Here is a 21,299-nt window from a genome sequence, read left to right on the forward strand (position 1 = left end):
TTAAAATGTACTTGGATGTGCACTTGAAGTGTCGTGGCCCACAAGGCTACGGACCAAGAGCTGGAAAGTGGATAGCTCTTTTTCAGCTGGCACAGACACAATAGGCCGAATGGACTCCTGTGCCGTAAATTTCTATGATTCTATGAATGATTGCTGGTAACGGGTATAAAAATTCACTACCTAAAGGGGTAAAAATTACGTTCATGTTTACCGGGGAAAAAAAGCCTGCTGCTTCTCATCACTTTTTTAAATACATTTTAGAATGCATTCTTGCCCACCATGCCGGAGGACATTACCGTAGAAGCCAGGGGCTGGACTGATTTACAGAATCTGATGTGGTATCGTAAGTGACAAAATCTGTCTTTGAATTTATTTACGAATTTGAAAAATGTTTAATTATTAAGCAATAATTGGTAAACCCCTTTATTTTTCTTCTCAGAGTGCCCAAATGGACATCCATGTGTTGTAGGAGAAGTAAGAAATCATTTATTTTTTCTGATTTTTTTTTTTTTTTTAATTGACATATATTTAAATGCCATATACATGAAATGTGTATTTGAACGGAGCGCATTACTGTTTTCTAATTGTAGTGTGGACAGCCTATGGAAAAAGCTCGCTGTATTGAATGCAAAGCTGAAATTGGAGGACTTGGCCACGTATCAGTTACTGGATTCAGTCGTGCTGATAAGTAAGAGCATTTTCATACAGGTCAAATAAAGAATAGCCTTGCCTAAAACTAAGAAAGCTATTACAGTTAAGCAATGCTTTAATCTACTGGGCACTGAGGTTTTTTGGCATCAGTAAGATTAGCTTGGTGTCTTTGATTTTTTTTTTAATAGCTTAGAAATTATTGGTGAAAAGTTTATTTCTGTGGTACTGTTCAACAAAGATTGGCTCATGCCCAAGCATCCAGAGAAATAAGTTGATGTTAGTCGTGGTTGTAGTTGAAGCCATATTTAATTGTTCTTTATAAGAAAGTTTACAATTTTGTCTTGAACAGAAAAGTAGAAGCAAAGTACCAGATTAAAATAGTTCAGTCCTATCTCCTGCCAACAAGCAACATTTGATGGGTAGATCCCAAAATGTCCACAATTTTTAAAGTCTATAACCTGGAAATTACTGAGTGATGTTATCAGATGCACATTCATATTAAATTCTTTTTTTTCTATTTAATGGGGGTGTAACTCATTTAAAATAAATAGATTAATATACAGCACAGAGTCAACCATGTTGGTGGAGGACTGGAATCACATAGAAGCCAGTGGATAATAATGGCAGGTTTCCTTCTCTAAAGGACATTATATATTCTGCTCTGCAAGACATTCCACTCAGCTGGCTTGTTGATTATTCACCCAGAGAGTGGTGAACCTGTGGAATTCTCTGCCACAGAGGGTGGTGGAGGCCAGTTCATTAAATATATTCAAGAAAGAGTTGGATATATTTCTTCAGGCTAAAGGGATCAAGGGATATGGGGAGAAGGCAGGGACAGGGTACTGAATTTGGATGATCAGCCATGATCTCATTGAATGGCGGAGCAGGCTCGAAGGGCCGAATGGCCTACTCCTGCTCCTATCTTCTATGTTTCTACGTCATCTTAAATATAGTTGCCAGACTTGAGTGTCAGGCAGTCTTAGAGTTTGAACCTTTTGACCACATGTTTGGTAAGATATTACCCATTGTGCTACTGGACTACAATTTGTATTAAATTCCTTTTGTTCACTCAACTGTGAAATTTGTTAATTTTGCTGAAAAAAATGACTACAGTTTATCCCATCTAAAGGAACTTTTCTTCAGACCTAAATGCACCTCTTTTTATGAAGAATGTATTATACAGTAGTCAATTTGTCTGATTTACAGGGTAGACAGAACACAAGTAGGGCATGTTCTGGGAGATCCAGGCAAAAGAGAAACAGTCGTTGCTCCTGACAGGCAGATGTCCTCAGTGTCATTTCTACTTATTCGTCTAATGACACACATGGCTATGATTCTAGGAACAATGAAGGATCTCCAGGTATTTAATTTGTTTAATAGTATTTTGGTTTTAGTTTAATAGCGCCTGATATAATCCAGCTCATCGGTTACATAAACACTACAGGGGAAAAATTTGGGCGCTAACTTCGCCAGGGCGCTACTTTTAGTGCCCTGAAAATGTTAGCACCCCCCGGGCTGTAAATTCAGTGGCAGCGCGCCAAGCACGAGTCGGGGCGCTACTGGAAGCGCTCCACCCCCTTCCTGGGGCGCTACCAGTGAATATCGCAGAGCTATGGGCAACAGCACCACGCGCGTCGGCACGTAGCGCTGCGGTATTACCGGCCTCCCTCCCCTGATTAGCAGCGCGCACTGGGGCCTTGCTGGACCACCGGGGAGCGGGTGCCGGGAAAGCAGACTGGCACTCGGAGTGCCGGGCTGAGTGATCATGGCCGGCACCCCAAATATTAGAGGGGAAAGGGGCAGGTGCTGGCAGGCGGCCAGGAAAAATAAATGGCCGCCCGGCACCTACCTATTTAAATACCACTGCCGCGGCTGCAAAATCGCCATCCCGACCCTGTCAGACATATCGTCCGGAAATAGGTCGGGGGGTGCAGCTGAAGTTTGCGGCCAGGACGCTGACGTCATCGCCAGAGGCGCAGTGCCGCGGGGCGCTACTGGCTACTGCAGCCGCTAACCTCCCGCTGAATTTCGTGGGAGGCGTTAGCGGCGCCGCGCCCGGGTGCTAGGGTCTTTGCGCCCCCCACCAGGGGCGCTAACGGGAGGCGCAAAGCAACCCAATTTTTCCCCCTACAAGTTTCTTCCCAGAATCTCTCTTTCTTAAACCGTCACCAGGATGTCGAACAATTTCCTCTGCAGTGCCAGTTTTTGTTACTGAGAAATCTTGCTTAAAAGCCAAAGTCCATAACTCGGGACATCAACAAAGCTGAACATAGTAGAAGAGATGATGAGGTAAATCAGGAATTTGTGATTAGGTGCTGCAAATCTTTGGTTTTAAAAGCCTGTATATTGTAAGAGGAAGGAAAAACTGAGGCAAAAAGGAGATCTGTGGTTTTGCAGTCCTGGGAAAGAATGAATTAAGAGGAGATGGTTCATGTTTCCTGGTTCATGTTTCAGTTCTATATTTTTCAATTAAATATTTGCATATTGGACTTCTATTTGGTAAGCCTGACCCTTTTCTGATAGTCACACTCAGATTTCACTAGAGAGCAGGTTTCATCAGTATTCAATAGTTGCAAGAGCTCCATGTTTGACATCAGAATATGCATTCTGCAGACCCCTTCTTGTAACACTAAATACATCAGTTGTGACTAGCAGAGAAATTGAATTATTTTTGTGGTCCTTTCAAATCGCTGCTTGGCTTAAAGACAAGCCTCACACAAATTAAACTTGAGGTGATGTCGGAGTGTGGCAGCTTTCCACATGAAAGCACTGCCACAGGGCATACCATTTTACATGTAATTATATAAAATGCAGGAGCTGTGAAGACTAGCAAAGGTGCCATACATAGGAAAAAAAGGAATATAGGCTGCATAGACTAAGGAGAGGCAAATCAGGAAATAAAGTGAAAATGGAATGTAAATAAATAAACAAAAGGCTAAATAGCGCTAGTTTAATGTCCCTGAATTAACCACTCAATAGCAGCAAGTTCTGATTCTGCAGCCTGTACCTGGTGACACAGTGGGTGTTTTCCCTCTGAGGATAGTGTCCAAGTACATCCGAGAGTTTTGAGATGAAAGTCCCCTCTTTTGACAGCTCAGAAAGAGCAATCATGTTGTACAGTTTTTAATGACTTCTCTAATATGGCACAATATCAACTCATGCACAAGGACGAAAGGGACCTGTTAGATGCAAATATTGCAAAAACAATATACGCCCTTCAAAATGAATCCAAGTTTCAATTACAAGATTACCTGCCAAAAGTAGACTACTGTTTTAATAAATTAACAAGCCTGTGTAATTTATTATGTGTTACTTTCTTCTCCATAGTCTGTAGAAAATATTATAAAACCTCATGTTCAATATCCAGTGGTCTTTCTCTGGCATCATATTGAAAAAGATATGGAACAACTCATGAGGTCACTGGGAAAGAGTGCTGATGAAACTGCCATAGTTGTTCATCTCGTTCTCAGCCGCCTCATTCAGCAAAAGCAGTGTAAGTACTTGCTTTTTAAAAAAAAAGTAGCAAAATAAGTTCCATAAGTACTTAAGAGAATAACTAGCCCATTTTTGCGCATGTCACTGAAATACTGTATCTTTTTCTTCAAAGTTTATATTCCAGTGCCTAGTTCAGGAAATGAAAAACTCTCCACGAAGCAGCAAAGAAATGTTTGGGAGAAATCTATTTTGGAAAATGTGATAACTCCTACAATGGAGGTGAGTTTTTTTCTTTGTGTTTGTATATATTAAAGTAACATGTTTAAATCACTTTTAAAGGTGGGAATCCCTTTTTGGAGGAATTAATAATACTTTGTTATAATAAATTTATATCACAAATGTATTAAAAGCTCTGTTTAGCCTGGCCATTTAAGGTCGCTGGTAGGTCTAAAAAGACAAATGCAAGTAATTATTCCTTTTTATAAACTCCTGAGGTTAATTAATGCAGCTTGTAAACTCCAGGTCAGAAGAGCCCAGCATATATAATCACCACCTTCCTCTTTTTAATATTATTTTACGTCTTTGCAATCTGTGTCCCCTTAAAGTGTGTGTCTGGAATGTAATGGACATGTGCCAGATGCAAAACTGTTTTTTAGGGTAATATGACTGATCCGACACACCCCTTTAACCTCACGCAAGATTCGGTACAGCGACAAATGTGGTAGCAGTCTTTTGATTCTGGAAGCTGTGCTCTTTTTTTCTAGTTTCAGGAGTGATATACCACGTATGACAAATGTTGCATTCTGCTGCTACAGTGTAACTGTGTATATGGCATGTGAATTTAAGTCCAGATAGTCTTAATATCTGTGAATAGGCACATCCCGAACTCATTCAGAGCTTAGTTGCTGTTGATAAGGGAAATGTGTATTCATAGCTGTTCATAATTTCCCAATTAGAAGAAACCTGGAGGAAAAGCCTGTTCTTAAAATGCTTTGTAGTGCAAATAGTGTTGTAGGCTGAGGAAAGGTGTGCCTCCATTTGCACTGAGGGAATGCTACTAATGCCGGAAAATCCTCCACACTGGATATGGTCAGATTGTGGCTTCCTGGGAAATACAGGCACAGGTATAGTTGATGACACTCTTTGGCTGACAGATCGATATCTCTGGGAAGCATATGAACCCAAAGCACAACCTTTTGAGAGAGGTTGAGACCTCTAAATATAAATATTAATAAAGGGGATCAAAGAGAGAAAAGGCTGTTTTATAGGTAGGTTTGATCATATTGTGAAATATACTTTTTATTAAATTAGCATTGTTTTGAGCCATGAATATTTGCATTCATAGGGAAGAAACATGACACATGGTTTTAAGTGATTTGATAGGTTAAGTTTCTGCTTTTTCATTGGTAGATTTTCAACACTTCATAGTTCGAGTTCTCATTGAGGCAGTCAGGTACAGGAAATTTACATACAAGAGTGCTGAAATGTGTGCTTGTGTACTGCTTTTAATGATTTAATTACCAGTGCATCGCCCATGGCACTGCTCATAGTAAGTTGGATAATCACTGGTTTATGATGATTATGCTATATAATGCACAATGTACTATTCTGCTGCTAAAAAGATGCTGTTTGCTTTAGGGTCACAAAGTTTAATTGTTGTTACCTAAACACTGGGTGAGGTAAATCATAGTTGAATTGCTCTTTGTTAAGGGATGTTTGCAGATTGGAAGGTTGTTGAAAATTTCAGGTTGCAGATTAGATTCTAGATTTTTTTTTTTTAATAATGTACTTGCTAAGGTCAGTCACCAGCCACAGGCATTCTGATGCTGTATTAATAAAGTTGGTATACAAAATAACAGTGACTACTATTCAAAAGTAATTAATTGGCTGCCAAGCACTTTTGGATGTCCTGAGGGCGTGAAAGGTGCTACGTAAATGCATGTTCATTTTTTTCTTCTGTTTCGATTTCTCTCTGCATTGCAGATGATTGGCCTTTTTTGTTTTTTGTAATTTTGTTTTTAAAAATGTCACACAGAAATTTGCATGTGGATAGGTGTGGCAAAATCATTCAGATTTGCCATCATTTCACCTGTGGAACTTTATTTTAACAGAACCTGGACAGAAAACTTGTGGATGTTAACAGCCAAATAAGTCAGGATAAGAGAATAAGTTCTAATCCTATTGTCAAAATTGTGTACGGGGACCCCCAAACATTCCTTAAACTGCCTCAAAAGACCCCCTTGCACTGTTCTACTATATGGACCTGCAGGAAGAGAATTTCCATTGAACATTTGAGACACATATTGGAACATAAGGATGGGAAAGATGCTGTACCCATCCTGTGGCGGTTTCTACAAAAGGTACTTGGTGCAACTTGTTTTATAGTCTCGTATATATTCTAGTAAAGTGTTATTTCTTTTATCCATTGAGAGATGTACTAGCTCCACAGTAATGACCGCCCTCACCTTAAAGAGCATAAAAATTCTTTTGGAAGGAGGAGAAAGCTTGGTGTAAGCTGAATGAACCCAGTTGCTGAGTGCACACACACTTCTTCAGTAAACACTAACAGAAAGAAAAATGTATTGCTAACTAGCATGATATTTACCTGTTCTTCCAATACTTGGGTTAAGGATAACTAAAGATCTGTGACTCTTGGAGAAAAAGACTTTATGCTCATTCTTTTTAAAATTGTACATTTTAAAATCTCTGGCAAGTATTTTCAATATTGTAGCCACGTTTATAAAAAAAAAAAACTCATTAGTATCTCAGACACACACTAAGTTGTAAAGTTGCTTCTGTGCCGGCTTTAAGTCTCCTGGATAAGTATTACTTCATGATGCACAGAAGGGTGAAATTCTACACAAAATATCTATTCCTAAATTGCCTCTAAGCACTCATTTTAAGGCATAAAACACAGGAATAAGGGACAGCTGAAATACATAATTTAGCATACCTATCAAAAACAACTACTAGAATTTGTGTAGTCTACTCTTAATTCAAAATTTGCTTAATTCAAATAATCACAATTCAGTTTTTAGCACTAAATTCTCACTTTAATGTGTTAAATGCATAATTTACATGATTAGATCATTTGATTAGTACAAAAAAACTTTGAATTATGAGGAGTAGACTTTTAACATAGAGTCCCATGGTGCTTCACAGATAGGTGTTGGAAATGGATACCGAGCTAGAATAGAGTTATTGGGAAAAGTAATGGAAAGCTTGGTTGAGGGATGGGTTTTGAGAAGGTTTTTATGGATGGATAAAGATGTGCAGAGAGAGTAGGACCAAGGCAGCTAAAAGCTGCATTGCCACTGGTGGGGTGAAAGGAGGGGAGAATGAATACAAGGCTGGCACTGTAGCGAGAAAATATAAAGGAGGGATTATAGGACTGGAGCAAGGCCCTGGAGGGATTTGTCAATGGGCATGAGGATTTAAAATGTAATATGTTGGGGGATGGGGAACTAGTGAAGGTCAGTGCGGACTGAAGGAATGATTGAATGGGAGTTGCTGTGTGACTGGGTATGAAGGGAGGCGAACGAGAGGCCGGGAAAGGAGAGCATTGGAATAGTTGTCTGAAAGTGACCCAGCAAGGATTTCAGTACAAATGTTTCATCGTTTGTAACATTTTAGTATAGTGTGTATTAATTGGAATATTCCAATATCAAAGCGCACAGCTCGTTTCATATTTTCTCTGTTCATGTTGTCATTAACAGCACAAATCTTCCTTGTCTGTAAAGTAGTGAACTGTAACTTGCTGATCCAAGTTGTATTGTAGGTATGATTCATGGCACTTCTGTAACCTGTTAACAATCTCCTAATGTGCAGGAAGCTCAGTTAAGGCTGGTGAAGTTCCTGCCAGAATTACTGGCACTTCAGTACGACTTGGTGAAACGATTTCAGAATGCAACGGATGTAGCTGCGCAATCTGTTTCCGAGTTTCTTCAGAACTTTAGTCCAGGTAATTATCTTTTACAAAGAGGCTCAGACTTGAGTCCTTTTTGAACAAAGTGCCTGTCCTTATTCCAACATGTGCTTTGGTTTCTTCAGAGTCTGTAAAGCGTACATTTGCATCCCAAGTCTCGTGCTTCCTTTATGTGTGGAATCAGCTTCGAACATTCCTCGTTACTAATGGTAAGTGTTACCTGTATTATAACATTTAAATTAGGTACAAAATGCATTTTTAGCTATTTGCCTCACCAAATGAATAAAAGTAAACTGCAAAGTTGTTTGATAGAAAGTAATCCTACAAATCAGAATATTGCATTTTAGTCAAAACATAGTTTTTGTTTTGTGATGATATCAGCAGGATACATTTCTGATCAAAATATAGAATAATGATTAATTAAATTCTCCAGGTGGACTGGGGTACCCAAACAATGGCTCACGAACCACTTCTCATCCCTGAGTCCCAGCAGTTGGGCCCACTAGGCCCAGACAATTTGCACTTACATTTCTTACTTGTTGGTTTGGCCTATTTGAATTTTCTGAGCCTGAAGGTTTGGTGGATAAATCCTAAATCAGAACATTTAAAAGAAAGACTTGCATTTATATAGCGCCTTTCACAACTGCAGGACATCCCAAAGCGCTTTACTGCCAATGAGGTATTTAAAAAAAAAGTGTAGTCACTGTTGTAATGTGGAAACGGGCAGCCAATTTGAGACTGGCATTCACTTCCAGGGTAAATGGCTGAGGCAAAAAGCATGCCACCTATTATGAGCACAGCAAGATTCCACAAACAGCAATGTGATAATGACTAGATAATCTGTTTTTTTTGTGGTGATGTTGGTTGAGGGAAGAATATTGACCAGGACACTGGGCCTTCTTGGTGCCATGGGATCCTTTAAGTCTACCTGAGAGAACGTCAGTTTAATGTCTCATGCGAAAGACTGCACCTCCGATAGTGCAGCACTCCCTCAGTACTGGTACTGGAGCGACAGGCTGGATTTTGTGCTCAAGTCGCTGGAGTGGGACTTGAACACACGACCTTCTGACTCAAAGGCGAGTGTGCTGCCGACTGAGCCACGGCTGACACTAATCTATTATAATTTAATATGTTTTATCCGTAGCTTATAATAAATGCAAACTAAAGGGAGCATTGACTTAAATTTTATATATTGATCCTGAGGCACCATAGCATATGGCTAAGCAGCCCACAAAAATAAAACTATTTGGGCACTTCTGAGGTGGACGATCTCGGAATGAAATTACTACTGGCATCCAAAAATGCTAAAGTGCCATGTTACAAGGATTTCAATATTTTTAATTCTAAAGATAATGGATTCCTTTTTTGTTGCAAATCACAAACTATTTTACAGGTGCAATTAAGATTCCTGAGGAGTACTGTGCTATGGATTTGGACATGCACAACTGCAAACTTGAAGTTCTGCTCCCGCGTCGACAGGATCTTGGCTTATGCTCTACTGCGTTAGTTAGCTATCTTATAGCTCTTCAGAATGACTTTGTTTATACTGTGGAGAAGTACACTAGCAAATCTACACCGTGAGTTTATATCTACGTATATTGGTGCTTTCTCACTCTCTCATGTATTTTATATTGATGGTCTAATAGCAGGAGTTGCCCTGCTTAAAGTGAGTGGTCGTGTTTCGATCCATCTTTTTCTTATCTTGTGTTTCCATTGAACAACGTAAAATCAAATTTTCATTTTCCTTATTTGAAAAAAGACAAATGAATATCAGAAACCCCTAAACCCAAGTAATAAAAAACAAATGGATTGATATACATGTGGTTTTGAGAGTTGGGGTGATTTGAGGGCAACTTACACTTGTATAGCAACTATAATGTAGCGAAACACAACACATCAGGGTCTTTCCATGCCCAAAATTTGCAAACCAGCGATATTTATAGTCCGGCTCAATGTTCCCGTTGAGCTACGCGGCTGTGCAGCGGTCTGGAGGCCCCGCGTAGGCCGCTCACTGGCTTTTAAATGGAAAAAAACGCACATATGCGAAAATTTGAATGCAGCCAGTTGAAGGGGCCCTGCACCCAAAAAAAAATTAAGAAGGATAATTGGTCAGGTTGGTCATTTCCCAGTGGGTATGACCTCCGAAATCTAAATAAGAAAAAGTACCCTCCAAATTGGAACTAAATGGTGAAAATTTGACAATACTATTGGGAGGTCACAATGATGGAAGGTGTACAGAATGGAGTAAAGATTAAAAACCCAATCTATGTCTCAAGAGTGAATTGCATCCTCTCATGTTTGCAAATATGTAGCAGATGAGTAAAGAAGTGTACATGACCCATCAATCATTTAAACATATAAATGATTGTTTTTAGTCTTGTGTTCATCTTAACACATTGCATATTTCTTGACCTTTTATAGATACTCCGTTGGCCCATCGGATGTAGCTGACTTGCATGTAATCAAGTACGAGGAGGGGCGAGACCTGATTCCTCTCCTTTCATCCAACTGCCAATACACAATGGAAAAAGGAAGCGAAACTGTGCTAGAGTATGACCTGCAGAGAATTGAACAACAACTTACTAACAGATTCTTAAAAGGAAAACCACTTATAAGCTTAACAGTAAGTCAAAATAGTTACTATAAATGAGAATGGTTCCTTATAACTTAGTTTTGTAAATAAGCCTACATGTACCAAGTCTGTCATCAACTGTGAAAACCATAACCTAATAATAGATCTTATGAATTATGTTAATATGGTGCTATACATAGACTTTTTTTCAATTTTTCAGGGAATACCAACACTGATTTACAGACAAGACAGAAATTATGAAAACATCTTTAAAGATGTGAAGAGCAAGCTGACTCAGGTACTCATTATTTTGATGTTTCAAGTGGGCTAGAAGATAGCCTTGCACAATAATAAAAACAGAAAATGCTGGAAACACTCAGCCGGTCAGGTAGCAGCTGTGGAGAGAGAAACAGAATTAACGTTTCAAGTCGATTACCTTTCATCAGAACTGGAAAAAGTTAGTGATTTAACAATTTATAAGCAAGTACTGTACAGAGCCAGGGGGAAAGGGGTGGGAGGGAAGAAAGAACAAAAGGAAAGGTCTGTGATATGGTGGAAGGCAGGAGTGATTAAATGACAAAAGGGATGATGGTGCAAGGCAAAAGAGGGTGGTAATGGGACAATAAAGAAACAAAAGATGGGTCCAGTGGAAGTGCAAGTCTTGCACAATGTTGTCTTTCTCTTTGTACCAAACTTTGAATTCTACTCTGAATAGGGCAGCTACCTAAAATAAATCTCTGAACAATTTAGGAATGGGTTTGTTGTGGGTTCATACTGCATCAATGCGCCAGGTGTTTTTTTTATTGTTAGTTTTGCACCCAAGAGCTTTATGTTTATTGAGTAACCTATGGAAGTATTTTCTCTGTTGCCAACATTCATTCTTTAGAAGAGCACAGCAGAGGAGAAAAGGCAACAAAATACTGTGAACTTAAAACTTTGTTGAAAATAAACAGTTCTCCCAAAAATATTCCATTCTCCCAGAAACGGCAGTAGTACATGACTTTTTTAAAATTCAATTTCCCGCATAAGAGGTCACACTGATGTACCAGAATAGTATATTGATGAAAAGGGAAACACCAACAGACTTCAATCCCCTTCTTCCCCATCCAAATAAAAGGTGCCTTAATGTTGTCCAATTTTTGGCATTTTCCTTACTTAGTTTCCTGTCAGTCCATCTTCATATTAAACTCATATCTACTAACGTTTTCCCTTTTAGGAATTACTGCCAAACTCTGTTATTAATGCAATAAGTGGTGAGCTACAGTCGTACAGTGATGTGTGTGAAGCATTCACTGCCGTGGAAGTCACCTTAGGATTTTTGGCCATGTCAGGGGGGAACCCTGATCTACAGCTGGTGGTTTATCTGAAGGAAGTATTGCAAATGGGAGATCAAACTGCACCTCACGTACTGGAAGTAAGTACATATTTATCCTGATTGCATAATAGATTGCTCTGGATCTCTTTTGTTAATGTGACAAAGACTAAGTGGGGAGTTTTTCGGGGGGGTCAGTGGACGCATTCGGTGGTGGGTCGGGTGGGAAAAAAATGTTTTGACTGCAGGTCGGGACCTTGCTGTCAACCCGCCGCCACATGACTTTCCTAGATGTCGGGTGTGTAAGGGCTGAAAAGACCGGACACACAGCAGCGGGGGAGGCAATTCAGGTCATTATAACCTTGTTAACAGCCCATTAAAAAGTATTTTCAGCTCGCCTTACCTTTTTACGAGGTCGCCCATGGGGTCCATGCTGCTCGGGGATCACGTCGGGTTAGGAGGGCGGGTGTTGTATGACCTTGGGATCATCTCATTACTTGACAACTGCAAATATGCTATAAAAGCTCCCATCTCACAGCTGTTCACTTTCCAAGCTCAGAAGCTGTTGCTTACTGCATTTGGAAGACAGATTGAGCTTTATGCAGATTGCAAGTGTTTGGAGCAAACTCTTTATCCAGTGTCACCTCATTGGAACAACCTCTCACCATTGACAGATCGCTTCGGTCATCTCTAGTTCACCTGCCATCTATTACATTAGCATTGGTGCCCTTGAAACTATCTCGCCATGGTTCTCAAAATCCTACCACGATCAGCCCCAACACCAGCAGCACCAACAACAACACCAACCTTCTCCGCAATCACCTGATGCTGCACAGGACAGAAGGCATCAGCACCCAACCACATTGCTGCCCGGGGGGACTAGGGATGGCCTCACCATGGCCAGATTTATTTCACTTGACACTGTACACCCTGGCTGCCACATAATGCACTGGGTTGGCACCACTCCACAGCAACACCATAAAGCATCCCTACAATGCCCAAGCTATTTTCACACTCATCACCATTGCGGGGGGTACCATTATATCTCACCATTCACTGCAACTCACTAAGCCACTTCCAAAGGTGCACACACATTTGTCCAAGAATGCAAAGTGTTGGAAATAAAGGTTTCAATGTTTGACACCACACTAACAGAAACTTTAAATGAACATTGCATAAAACACTCAAGTGCCTACCCTTGTGTGTTGTTAGCTGGTATGATTGGACTAGGGTGAGTGTGAGGGATGGCTAGTGAGATGGGGAAGTGATAATATAGATAGAGAGGGATAGGCGGAGGTGCAAGGTAAGTTGGTGTGAGTAAAGATGTGCAGGAGTAGGGTAGGGATGGCAGAGTAATGGGGCTGTGATGAGTGGCACAGCAGGATGAGGTTCAGTGTGGCTTTGCAGTAACGTTTCGTGATGTACTGAGATCATTGAAAGGTTTGCGCCACTGCAGCCAGGTACTCCTGACGATATCCCTGCTTGTGTCCTCCTGTGCAATGTGCAACTAGGCTGCGTTGGTCTCCTGGGGAGGCCTCTTCTGCCAATTGGAAGGGAAGAGAACCTTCCTGCGTGCTGTGACTCCCTCCCTAAGCATACGGAGGGAGTGTGGGAGAACCTGGGTGCAACCGTGCACCTCTGTGCAGTGCTTGTCAATGTTTGCAGCACCTCAATGCTGTAGAACACTGACAGCACAACTGTCAAAATCAATTTGCGCATGGTCCCTTTAAGGAAACTGGCTGATGACACTTCATCAAACGACGTCATCAGACCCGGTTCCTTCAGTTGGCCGGCAAAGGCGCTGGGCGGGCTTAGCAAGCCCTATCAACGTAAAATCATTCTACAGAGCGGGCTGGAGTCAGCAGCGGGATCGGGACCCGCCACTGACATCACCCACTGAGGTAGGGGAAACCGTGGCCTAAGTGTTTTTTGCCCTTGAACCCGTTGGAAATTATTCCTATTTTTGTACCAAATCTACAAGTATAAATGGCTTTCCACTTCCTTCTTATCCATAATTGGTAATGATGTGTAAAATGCACCACAGTAATATTCAAACCTCTTCATGCTCATGCTCAGTGTTTTTTGGTGAAGTGTCAACTTGACTTCAGTTGATAGCACTCTCGCCGTTTGAGTCAGAGCTTGTGGGTTCAAGTCCCACTACAGGACATGAGTACGTCTTTTAGGCGGATACACCAGTGCAATACTGAGGGAGTACTGTGGTGTTGGAGGTAAGATTCTTCGGATCAACACTAAACAAAGACACCTCCTACAAAGGCAAAATACTGCAGGTGCTGGAAACAAGACGCCTCCTGCCTGTTCAGATGCTTCGGGTGAATATTGGCCCATATTTTGCGGCCCCTACGGATGCGTACAAGATGCGTTTGCGCCCGTAAGGGCCGCGCAAGTTCTGGGTTTTCACACGCGAAGCGCATGCGCGAAAACCCGGAAATTGCGATCTTCTTGACAGATCCAACGCATCCCCAGGAAAAGGGCATCCGTGGGCAGAGAGTTGAGCTATTTGCCCAACCTCTGCCCAGCAAATGCCCGTGAAATTCTTACGCCTGGTAAAAGCAGGCATACGGCGTGCTTTATCCATTGTAAGAGTTTGAAAACTTTTTTATATTCATTTAAACATTAAAACACCTGTAAGATAAGGTAAATTTATTTTTAGGCCCTTTAAAACATTTAAATTTATTTTTCAAAAGTAAATATTTGTTTTAAATGTTTAATTATATGGTATTTTAATTAATTTTAAATCTGTAATTTTTAAAAATTTATCTGTTAATGTGTTTTTTATGTGATCCCCATTTATGCTTATGGGGTTTCAGAATCTCCATAAGCATGAATGGGGATCACCCTTCTTTCATTGGTTGGGCCAGCCCACATGATCCCAGGGGTGCTTGCGAACCACATGTGCCCCTGGGATACGTGGGCCTCTACACACGTCTACGCGTAGAGGCCAAGGAGCGCGCGTCTCCATGGATCCCGAGGCAGAAGGTAGATTTTTTGCCGGTCGGAGGCATCCGCCCGTGGGAAACCTCTGACTGCAAATTCAGGCCCAGTACTGAGATCCCATGACATTATTTGAAGAAGAGCAGGGAGTTCGCCCGGTGTCCTGGCTAAGATTCAGTAGCTCAACCCACACCACCAAAAACAAATGAACTGGTCTTCATCTAATTTCTGTAGTGGGACCTTGCTGCAAGCAGATTTCCTACTGCATTTACCTATTTAAGAAAGGAGAAAGCAGGAAACTATAGACCAGTTAGCCTAACATCTGTCGTTGGGAAAATGCTGGAGTCCTTCATTAAGGAAGCAGTAGCAGGGCATTTAGAAAATCATAATGCAGTCAAGCAGAGTCAGCATGGTTTTATGAAAGGGAAATCATGTTTAACAAATTTGCTGGAGTTCTTTGAGGATGTAACGAGCAGGGTGGACAAAGCTGAGCCAGTGGATGTTGTGTATTTGGATTTCCAGAAGGCATTTGATAAGGTGCCGCATAAAAGGTTACTGCATAAGATAAGAGCTCACGGAGTTGGTAATATATTGGCATGGATGGATAGAGAATTGGCTAACTAACAGAAAGCAGAGAGTCGGGATAAATGGGTCATTTTCCGGTTGGCAAACGGTAACTAGTGGGGTGCCACAGGGATCGGTGCTGGGGCCTCAACTATTTACAATCTACATTAATGACTTGGATGAAGGGACCGAGTGTAATATAGCCAAGTTTGTGGATGATACAAAGATGGGTGGGAAAGCAAGTTGTGCAGAGGGCTCAAGGAATCTGCAAAGGGATATAGACAGGCAAATGAGTGGGCAAACTTTTGGCAGATGGAGTATAATGTGGGAAAGTGCGAGGTTATCCACTTTGGCAGGAAAAATAAAAAAGCAAATTATTATTTAAATGGAGAGAGATTACAAAATGCTACAGTTCAGAGGGACCTGAGGGTCCTTGTGCATAAAACACAAAAAGTTAGCATGCAGGTACAGCAAGTAATCAAAAAGGCAAATGGAATGTTGGCCTTTATTGCAAGGGGGTTGGAGTATAAAAGCAGGGAAGTCCTGCTACAACTGTACAGGGTATTGGTGAGACCTCACCTTGAGTACTGCGTACAGTTTTGGTCTCCTTATTTAAAGAGTGATATACTTGCATTGGAGGCAGTTCAGAGAAGGTTCACCTAGGTTAATTCCAGAGATGAGGGGGTTGACTTATGAAGAAAGGTTGAGCAGGTTGGGCCTATACTCATTGGAATTTAGAAGAATGAGAGGTGATCTTATTGAAACATATAAGATACTGAGGGGGCTCGACAAGGTAGATGCAGAGAGGATGTTTCCCCTCGTGGGGAAATCTAGAACTCGGGGGCATAGTTTCAGAATAAAGGGTCGCCCTTTTAGAACTGAGATGAGGAGGAATTTCTTCTGAGGGTCGTAAATCTGTGGAATTCTCTGCCCTAGAGAGCCGTGGAGGCTGGGTCATTAAATACATTTAAGGTGGAGATACAGATTTTTGCAAGATAAGAGAGTGAAGGGTTATGGGGAGCGGGCGGGGAAGTGGCTTTGAGCCCAAGATCAGCCATGATCTTCTTGAATAGCGGAGCAGGCTCGAGGGGCCAAGTGGCCTATTCCTGCTCCTATTTCTTATGTTCTTATGTACATAACAATAGTAACTACATTTCAAATTAATTCATTGTATGTGAAGTGGTTGACCACCTTTCTGAGATAAGTGATGAGGTGCTATATAAATGCAAGTTGTTAAAGCCTATCTTTCTTTAGACTTGGGCAGTGATGGTGTCCACTGTGAATTTTACACAGATTTTTGATTGAAAATCAGTCCTTTTTTCAAAAAAGTTATTTTCCATGTTAGGGGAGCTATCTGAACCATATACGATTTCAGTAACAAGTGATTATGATTTTGTTTTCTTCTGTGTCCTTTTTATAAAAAAAAAAAATACTTTACCAATATATATTTTGATTTCTCCTGCAGTGAGTGCCATTTATCACTAAAGAAGGTGATTAGCTGACCCCCTCCTAATGCCACTTTGTATATGGCCACAAATAGATCAACGAGAGCATCTGGGTAAATTCTGCTGTCAATTTTGCCATTCATGCAACAGAGTGCCTCTGTTTTCTGCCCCTTCTTGGCAACTAAATTGAGAATGATGCCTCACAATGTGGGCAATCCCAGGGGAGAATCCATCTTCTACCATTGGGATGTAGTGTGCTCACATATCATCATGGTGCACCACTGGGACTTCATGTATTATAATGCTATCAGAAATTTATTGTTAGCAGACTTGTCCACCTTTAATTTTTGTGTTGTTTGAAGCTGATCACATGAAGTGTTTGGTACTATGAGGGCAGGCAGTGCAAGTGTTTTTATACATGTTAAATACTTCGTTTTTTACTCTAGGCATTGAAGAGGTGCAGCTTAAAGCACATCCAAGCACTTTGGCAACTCCTTTCTGCAAGAAAATCGGAATGTGTCCTCCGTCTGAAGCGGGTATGAATTGGAGCCTTTATCAGCAAGAATTCTTTTGTTTGTTCTTGGGGTGTGGGTGGCACAGGCAAGGTTACATTTATTGCCCATCCCGAGTCCCCCAGAAAAGGTGGTGATGGGCCTTCTTGAAATGCTGCATTTCTTCTACTGGTGTTCCCATCATGGTTTTGGGTAGGGAGTTCCAACATTTTGACCCAGTAACGATGAAAGAATGGTAGTGTACATCCAAGTAGGATGGTGTGTGACTTGAAGGGGAATTTGGAGATGATGGTGTTTGGCTACTTGAGTATTTTTGCAGCTGCAACCATTATTACTGTAATGAATTTACATGATTATGAATGGCCGTGGAGACTTGATTATATATTCCGTAATAATATACAAAGTATTTGTTCTGTTTCCAGTTAAATTTCATATTCAATTATGTTATCAAAGAGGAAGCATTGAAATCAATTGTTAAAATGTGAATTAATAAACAATCGGGTGTAATAGCTAAACAGCAACAGTGCCTTAAAATAGTTAGACGCTAGTTGACTTGCGAGATTCCCCACGGTCTCAGCCAGGCCACGATGTTGGAGTTGCCGAGCTAAGGCTACAAATTTCCCCACAAGAAGGCAGGCAAAATCCCGGGGAGCAGTAACTGTGCTGTCCCAGTTGCTACCGCATGGTCCAGTTCAGAGCAGTATTAGGCAGTGCCTGGAGACGGGATTCCTGGCTGCCCTCTTGGAAAGCTAAGCATGCATAACACAGAGAGCTAATGACGAGGAGGACGGAGCGGCTGAGGGACATCGTGCTCCCACTGCCACTGGATGCCAAAGAATTGACTTTCTGAACACGGCGTTGTAAAAATAGCTGACGTGTCCCTACGGGGAGTAAGCATTCCATTGTACTAGTACATATGGCAAATAAAATTGAATTGAATATTAATGGGCAAACGAATCTTCGAGGTGCTTGCCCTCCAGAAAAAACAATGGCTTAAATGGTTAACTAACTAAATGCATGATAGTGATTTACAGAGAAGTTTTAATATTCATAGGAATTTTTACATGATTATTGTATGTAAATAAGGGTACTTGGTTGTGATTACAAGGCAGTAATCTAGATTTTAAGGTTCAGGAGACATCTTAAACTATAAGAACACATTTTGAGCAGTGTATTATGTAACACAGATCTCCAGCCTATTACACAGTTTTCAGTTGTGAGGTTTTTCAGTTCTGACGGGAGCGTCCAGTGTACTGCACACTGCTCATTCATGATGGCCAGTGCACAGTAAGTACATTGAAGCACCCACATGCTTTGCCACAGCAGTAGTGAGCTTGGGTTCAGACTTAGCATGCTGTTGAGTTGCTGATCTACCCCTCTGGGGAGGAGCCATGTAGCTGCAAGGTGCCTCCATGCAGAAGGTGAATTTAACCCCAGGCCATTGTTGCATGTCTTCTAACAGTAGGCTTCGATTGGCATTGGCTGAAGTCTGAGAGCGGGTTAGCCAGCTATCTTTCATGCACCACATGGTGTGAAGAACAGTGGGATGGAAAGAAATATCTTTTATATAAAATAAAAGATAGGTTATGACTTTCACACTGCAGGGTCCTGACACTGATACTACAGGGTTAACAGTTGTGATAAGTTACTGTAAATTTATCAAGAAATAATTTGGTGTTTGATTAGTAGGAACATTGAGGGCCAATGTGCACCATAAAATGTTGAGTAATTAGATATTTAATGTTATAGTACGGATTACAAAAATGAATGATAAAATAGCTAAGTATTGTCCATATTTACTCATACTGTACAGTTTACAACCATTTAAGTTTTTGCAACTTGATTGATTCCCCAGTGGGAGAAACCTTTCATAAGATCAGAGAGACAAAAATGTACCAATTAAAAGTGTAGATTCTTCATTATTTTTGTGTTTTCAGGATCCTTTCTCAGGAATTAGAGAGGAATATAAAATGGACCTCAGTGATGAGGAGAAGAAACAATTGCATACCTTTTTCATGCAAGCAAGCGTAGATATATTCATACTGGAACTGCATGAAATGTTGACCCTGAAATGCAAAAATGTTCGATCATTGGAATCTTTCAACTCATCGTGGAGGTATGCCCCACTTGTTATAAAACTTGTACTTATAAATCACCTCATCGTGTCAACACTTCTTACTATCAAATTTTCAGTAGACAATTGAAGTGTAGCAAAATACAGTTTAAAGTAGTGGAATATACACACTGGTAAAATACAGTTTGCCATTGATTTATGAGCAGAAGACATTTTCATGGAGCAAAGTCTGGTCATAGCTCATTTTGATGGGATGAAGTACTCTGTTAATCTGGCGAGGAGCTGGTGATATGGTCATGTTCCACCCACCTTCTGACCATGCCACCTGGGAACTACTTTACTAGCAAAACAAGAGTCTCAAATCCAACTTTTTGAAACAGCAGTTGTGGAGCTTTTGGTGTCAATTTACATAATTATTGTGTACTGTTTACATAATTATTGTTTGGCAGATAATAAATGTATTCGAGCAAGCCAAGTTGCTGCAGTTTATCAGTGGCCTGTTCAGAGTGTCAGTCAAGATGGGCATAGAAATGTCCATGATCCACACTGTCCAAAGGAGAGGTGGGGGAGGGGGATAGCGACGGCTTTGAAGATGGATTGGGGAGGAGGAGGGAGGGAGAGAGGAGGCTCAGTTTCATATTTCTTTTTTTCAAAGCAACTTAAGACTTCCTTGTTTCCCAATATCTAAATCTCGTTTTTATTTTTTCCAGCTTGAACGTGTCTCTGAGATCTATTATGGATATGAAGGATGTGGATAATCTGCCAGAACTCGACGACCTCTTCCCAGCTAAAATTCTGTTGTCAAAGAGTGTGGCGACTTGGAAAGCAGCCGTGGCTTTCAAACGGGAACGATTACAGGTTTCAAGATAATTTTGAAGAACCATTTAGACAAAAGCTTTGTTTCACAGCGATAAATGTATAATTCTGATACAAAATAGAGATCATATAATAGGGAATTTTTAACAAAGAGATTACAATTGAACTCCTCACTGAAGCAATGATTTATGAAGGACTGTATCAGATATAACTGCCTTTTTCTTACACCTGCAGTTACTTTGAAGAGGTATTTGAAGTTTACAAAATACAGATTACATTATTAAAAGTTACAGTCAGTCATTGCTTATCTTGGTGTCTTAGTCCAAGGTTGATTAACCATTGGAACACAGCATGAAATTACAATTTTGCTGTGCACTGCATATACATTTATGTGAATACGGGTGTTGGAATATATTCTGCCTGCCATAACGAAAAATGCACAAAATCTTCTATTTTCATTTGAGGTGCCTTTCTGCTAAAAAGCTGCTTAAGAATGTGAATATTGGTTTCTGTAATGAAACTATTTTTGAATAAAACACTTGCAAGTGCTCATTTTTTTGAAAACTTTTCAGTAAACTTTGAAAACATAATGTTTGCTTTTAATTTTAGGTCTTGCTGTAAGTTTCTACTGACATCAAATAAAGCATGTTAATTAAAAATGGTGATACGATTTTCAACAAAGTGGCAAACCCTTATTATTTGAAAATTATGCAACAGCAAATCATGTTGGAAACACGTTAACATCACCTACATATGACATCATGACAAAAGTGCTTCTGGCTATTCTCACCCTCTAACTTAAAGCAATGTTGCTGAGAGATAATATAAAATTTGATAGCAACTTACATGACATACTGTGTTGTTATATACTACTGTGGTTAACCTCACTCAGCCTGAATGGCTATAACAACAACACCAACAATAACTTTTATTTATATAGCGCCTTTAACATAGTAAAACATCCCATGGCGCTTCACCGGAGTGGTAAAGAACTAAATTTGACACCAAGCTATAAGGAAAAATTAGGGCTGAGGACCAAAA

The 21,299-nt window shown here is 40.6% G+C and overlaps 1 protein-coding gene across 4 annotated transcripts in view; it reads left to right on the forward strand.

The window, feature by feature from the left end:
- Window positions 1–20,939, forward strand: part of rnf213b (ring finger protein 213b) — a 183,783-nt gene extending 162,844 nt beyond the window's left edge. For 3 of the 4 annotated variants that reach the window (XM_085963796.1, XM_085963798.1, XM_085963797.1), the window contains 16 exons: window positions 262–343; window positions 440–474; window positions 591–688; window positions 1,858–2,011; window positions 3,979–4,144; window positions 4,259–4,365; window positions 6,198–6,446; window positions 7,915–8,047; window positions 8,137–8,220; window positions 9,405–9,588; window positions 10,433–10,634; window positions 10,804–10,881; window positions 11,800–11,997; window positions 17,303–17,392; window positions 19,306–19,484; window positions 20,153–20,939. In XM_085963796.1, the coding sequence (XP_085819922.1) occupies window positions 262–343; window positions 440–474; window positions 591–688; window positions 1,858–2,011; window positions 3,979–4,144; window positions 4,259–4,365; window positions 6,198–6,446; window positions 7,915–8,047; window positions 8,137–8,220; window positions 9,405–9,588; window positions 10,433–10,634; window positions 10,804–10,881; window positions 11,800–11,997; window positions 17,303–17,392; window positions 19,306–19,484; window positions 20,153–20,312 (2,199 nt within the window). In that variant the 3' untranslated portion in view covers window positions 20,313–20,939. Of the gene's footprint in view, window positions 1–261; window positions 344–439; window positions 475–590; window positions 689–1,857; window positions 2,012–3,978; window positions 4,145–4,258; window positions 4,366–5,496; window positions 5,540–6,197; window positions 6,447–7,914; window positions 8,048–8,136; window positions 8,221–9,404; window positions 9,589–10,432; window positions 10,635–10,803; window positions 10,882–11,799; window positions 11,998–17,302; window positions 17,393–19,305; window positions 19,485–20,152 lie in introns of those variants that run through there. The other variant, XM_085963799.1, reaches the window with a different exon arrangement.
- The last annotated feature ends 360 nt before the right edge of the window (window positions 20,940–21,299 follow it).

Source organism: Somniosus microcephalus, chromosome 21 (assembly GCF_052327205.1).
Source record: "Somniosus microcephalus isolate GS21.2 chromosome 21, FLI_Smic_1.0, whole genome shotgun sequence".
In the NCBI taxonomy this organism is placed as follows: Eukaryota; Metazoa; Chordata; class Chondrichthyes; order Squaliformes; family Somniosidae; genus Somniosus; species Somniosus microcephalus.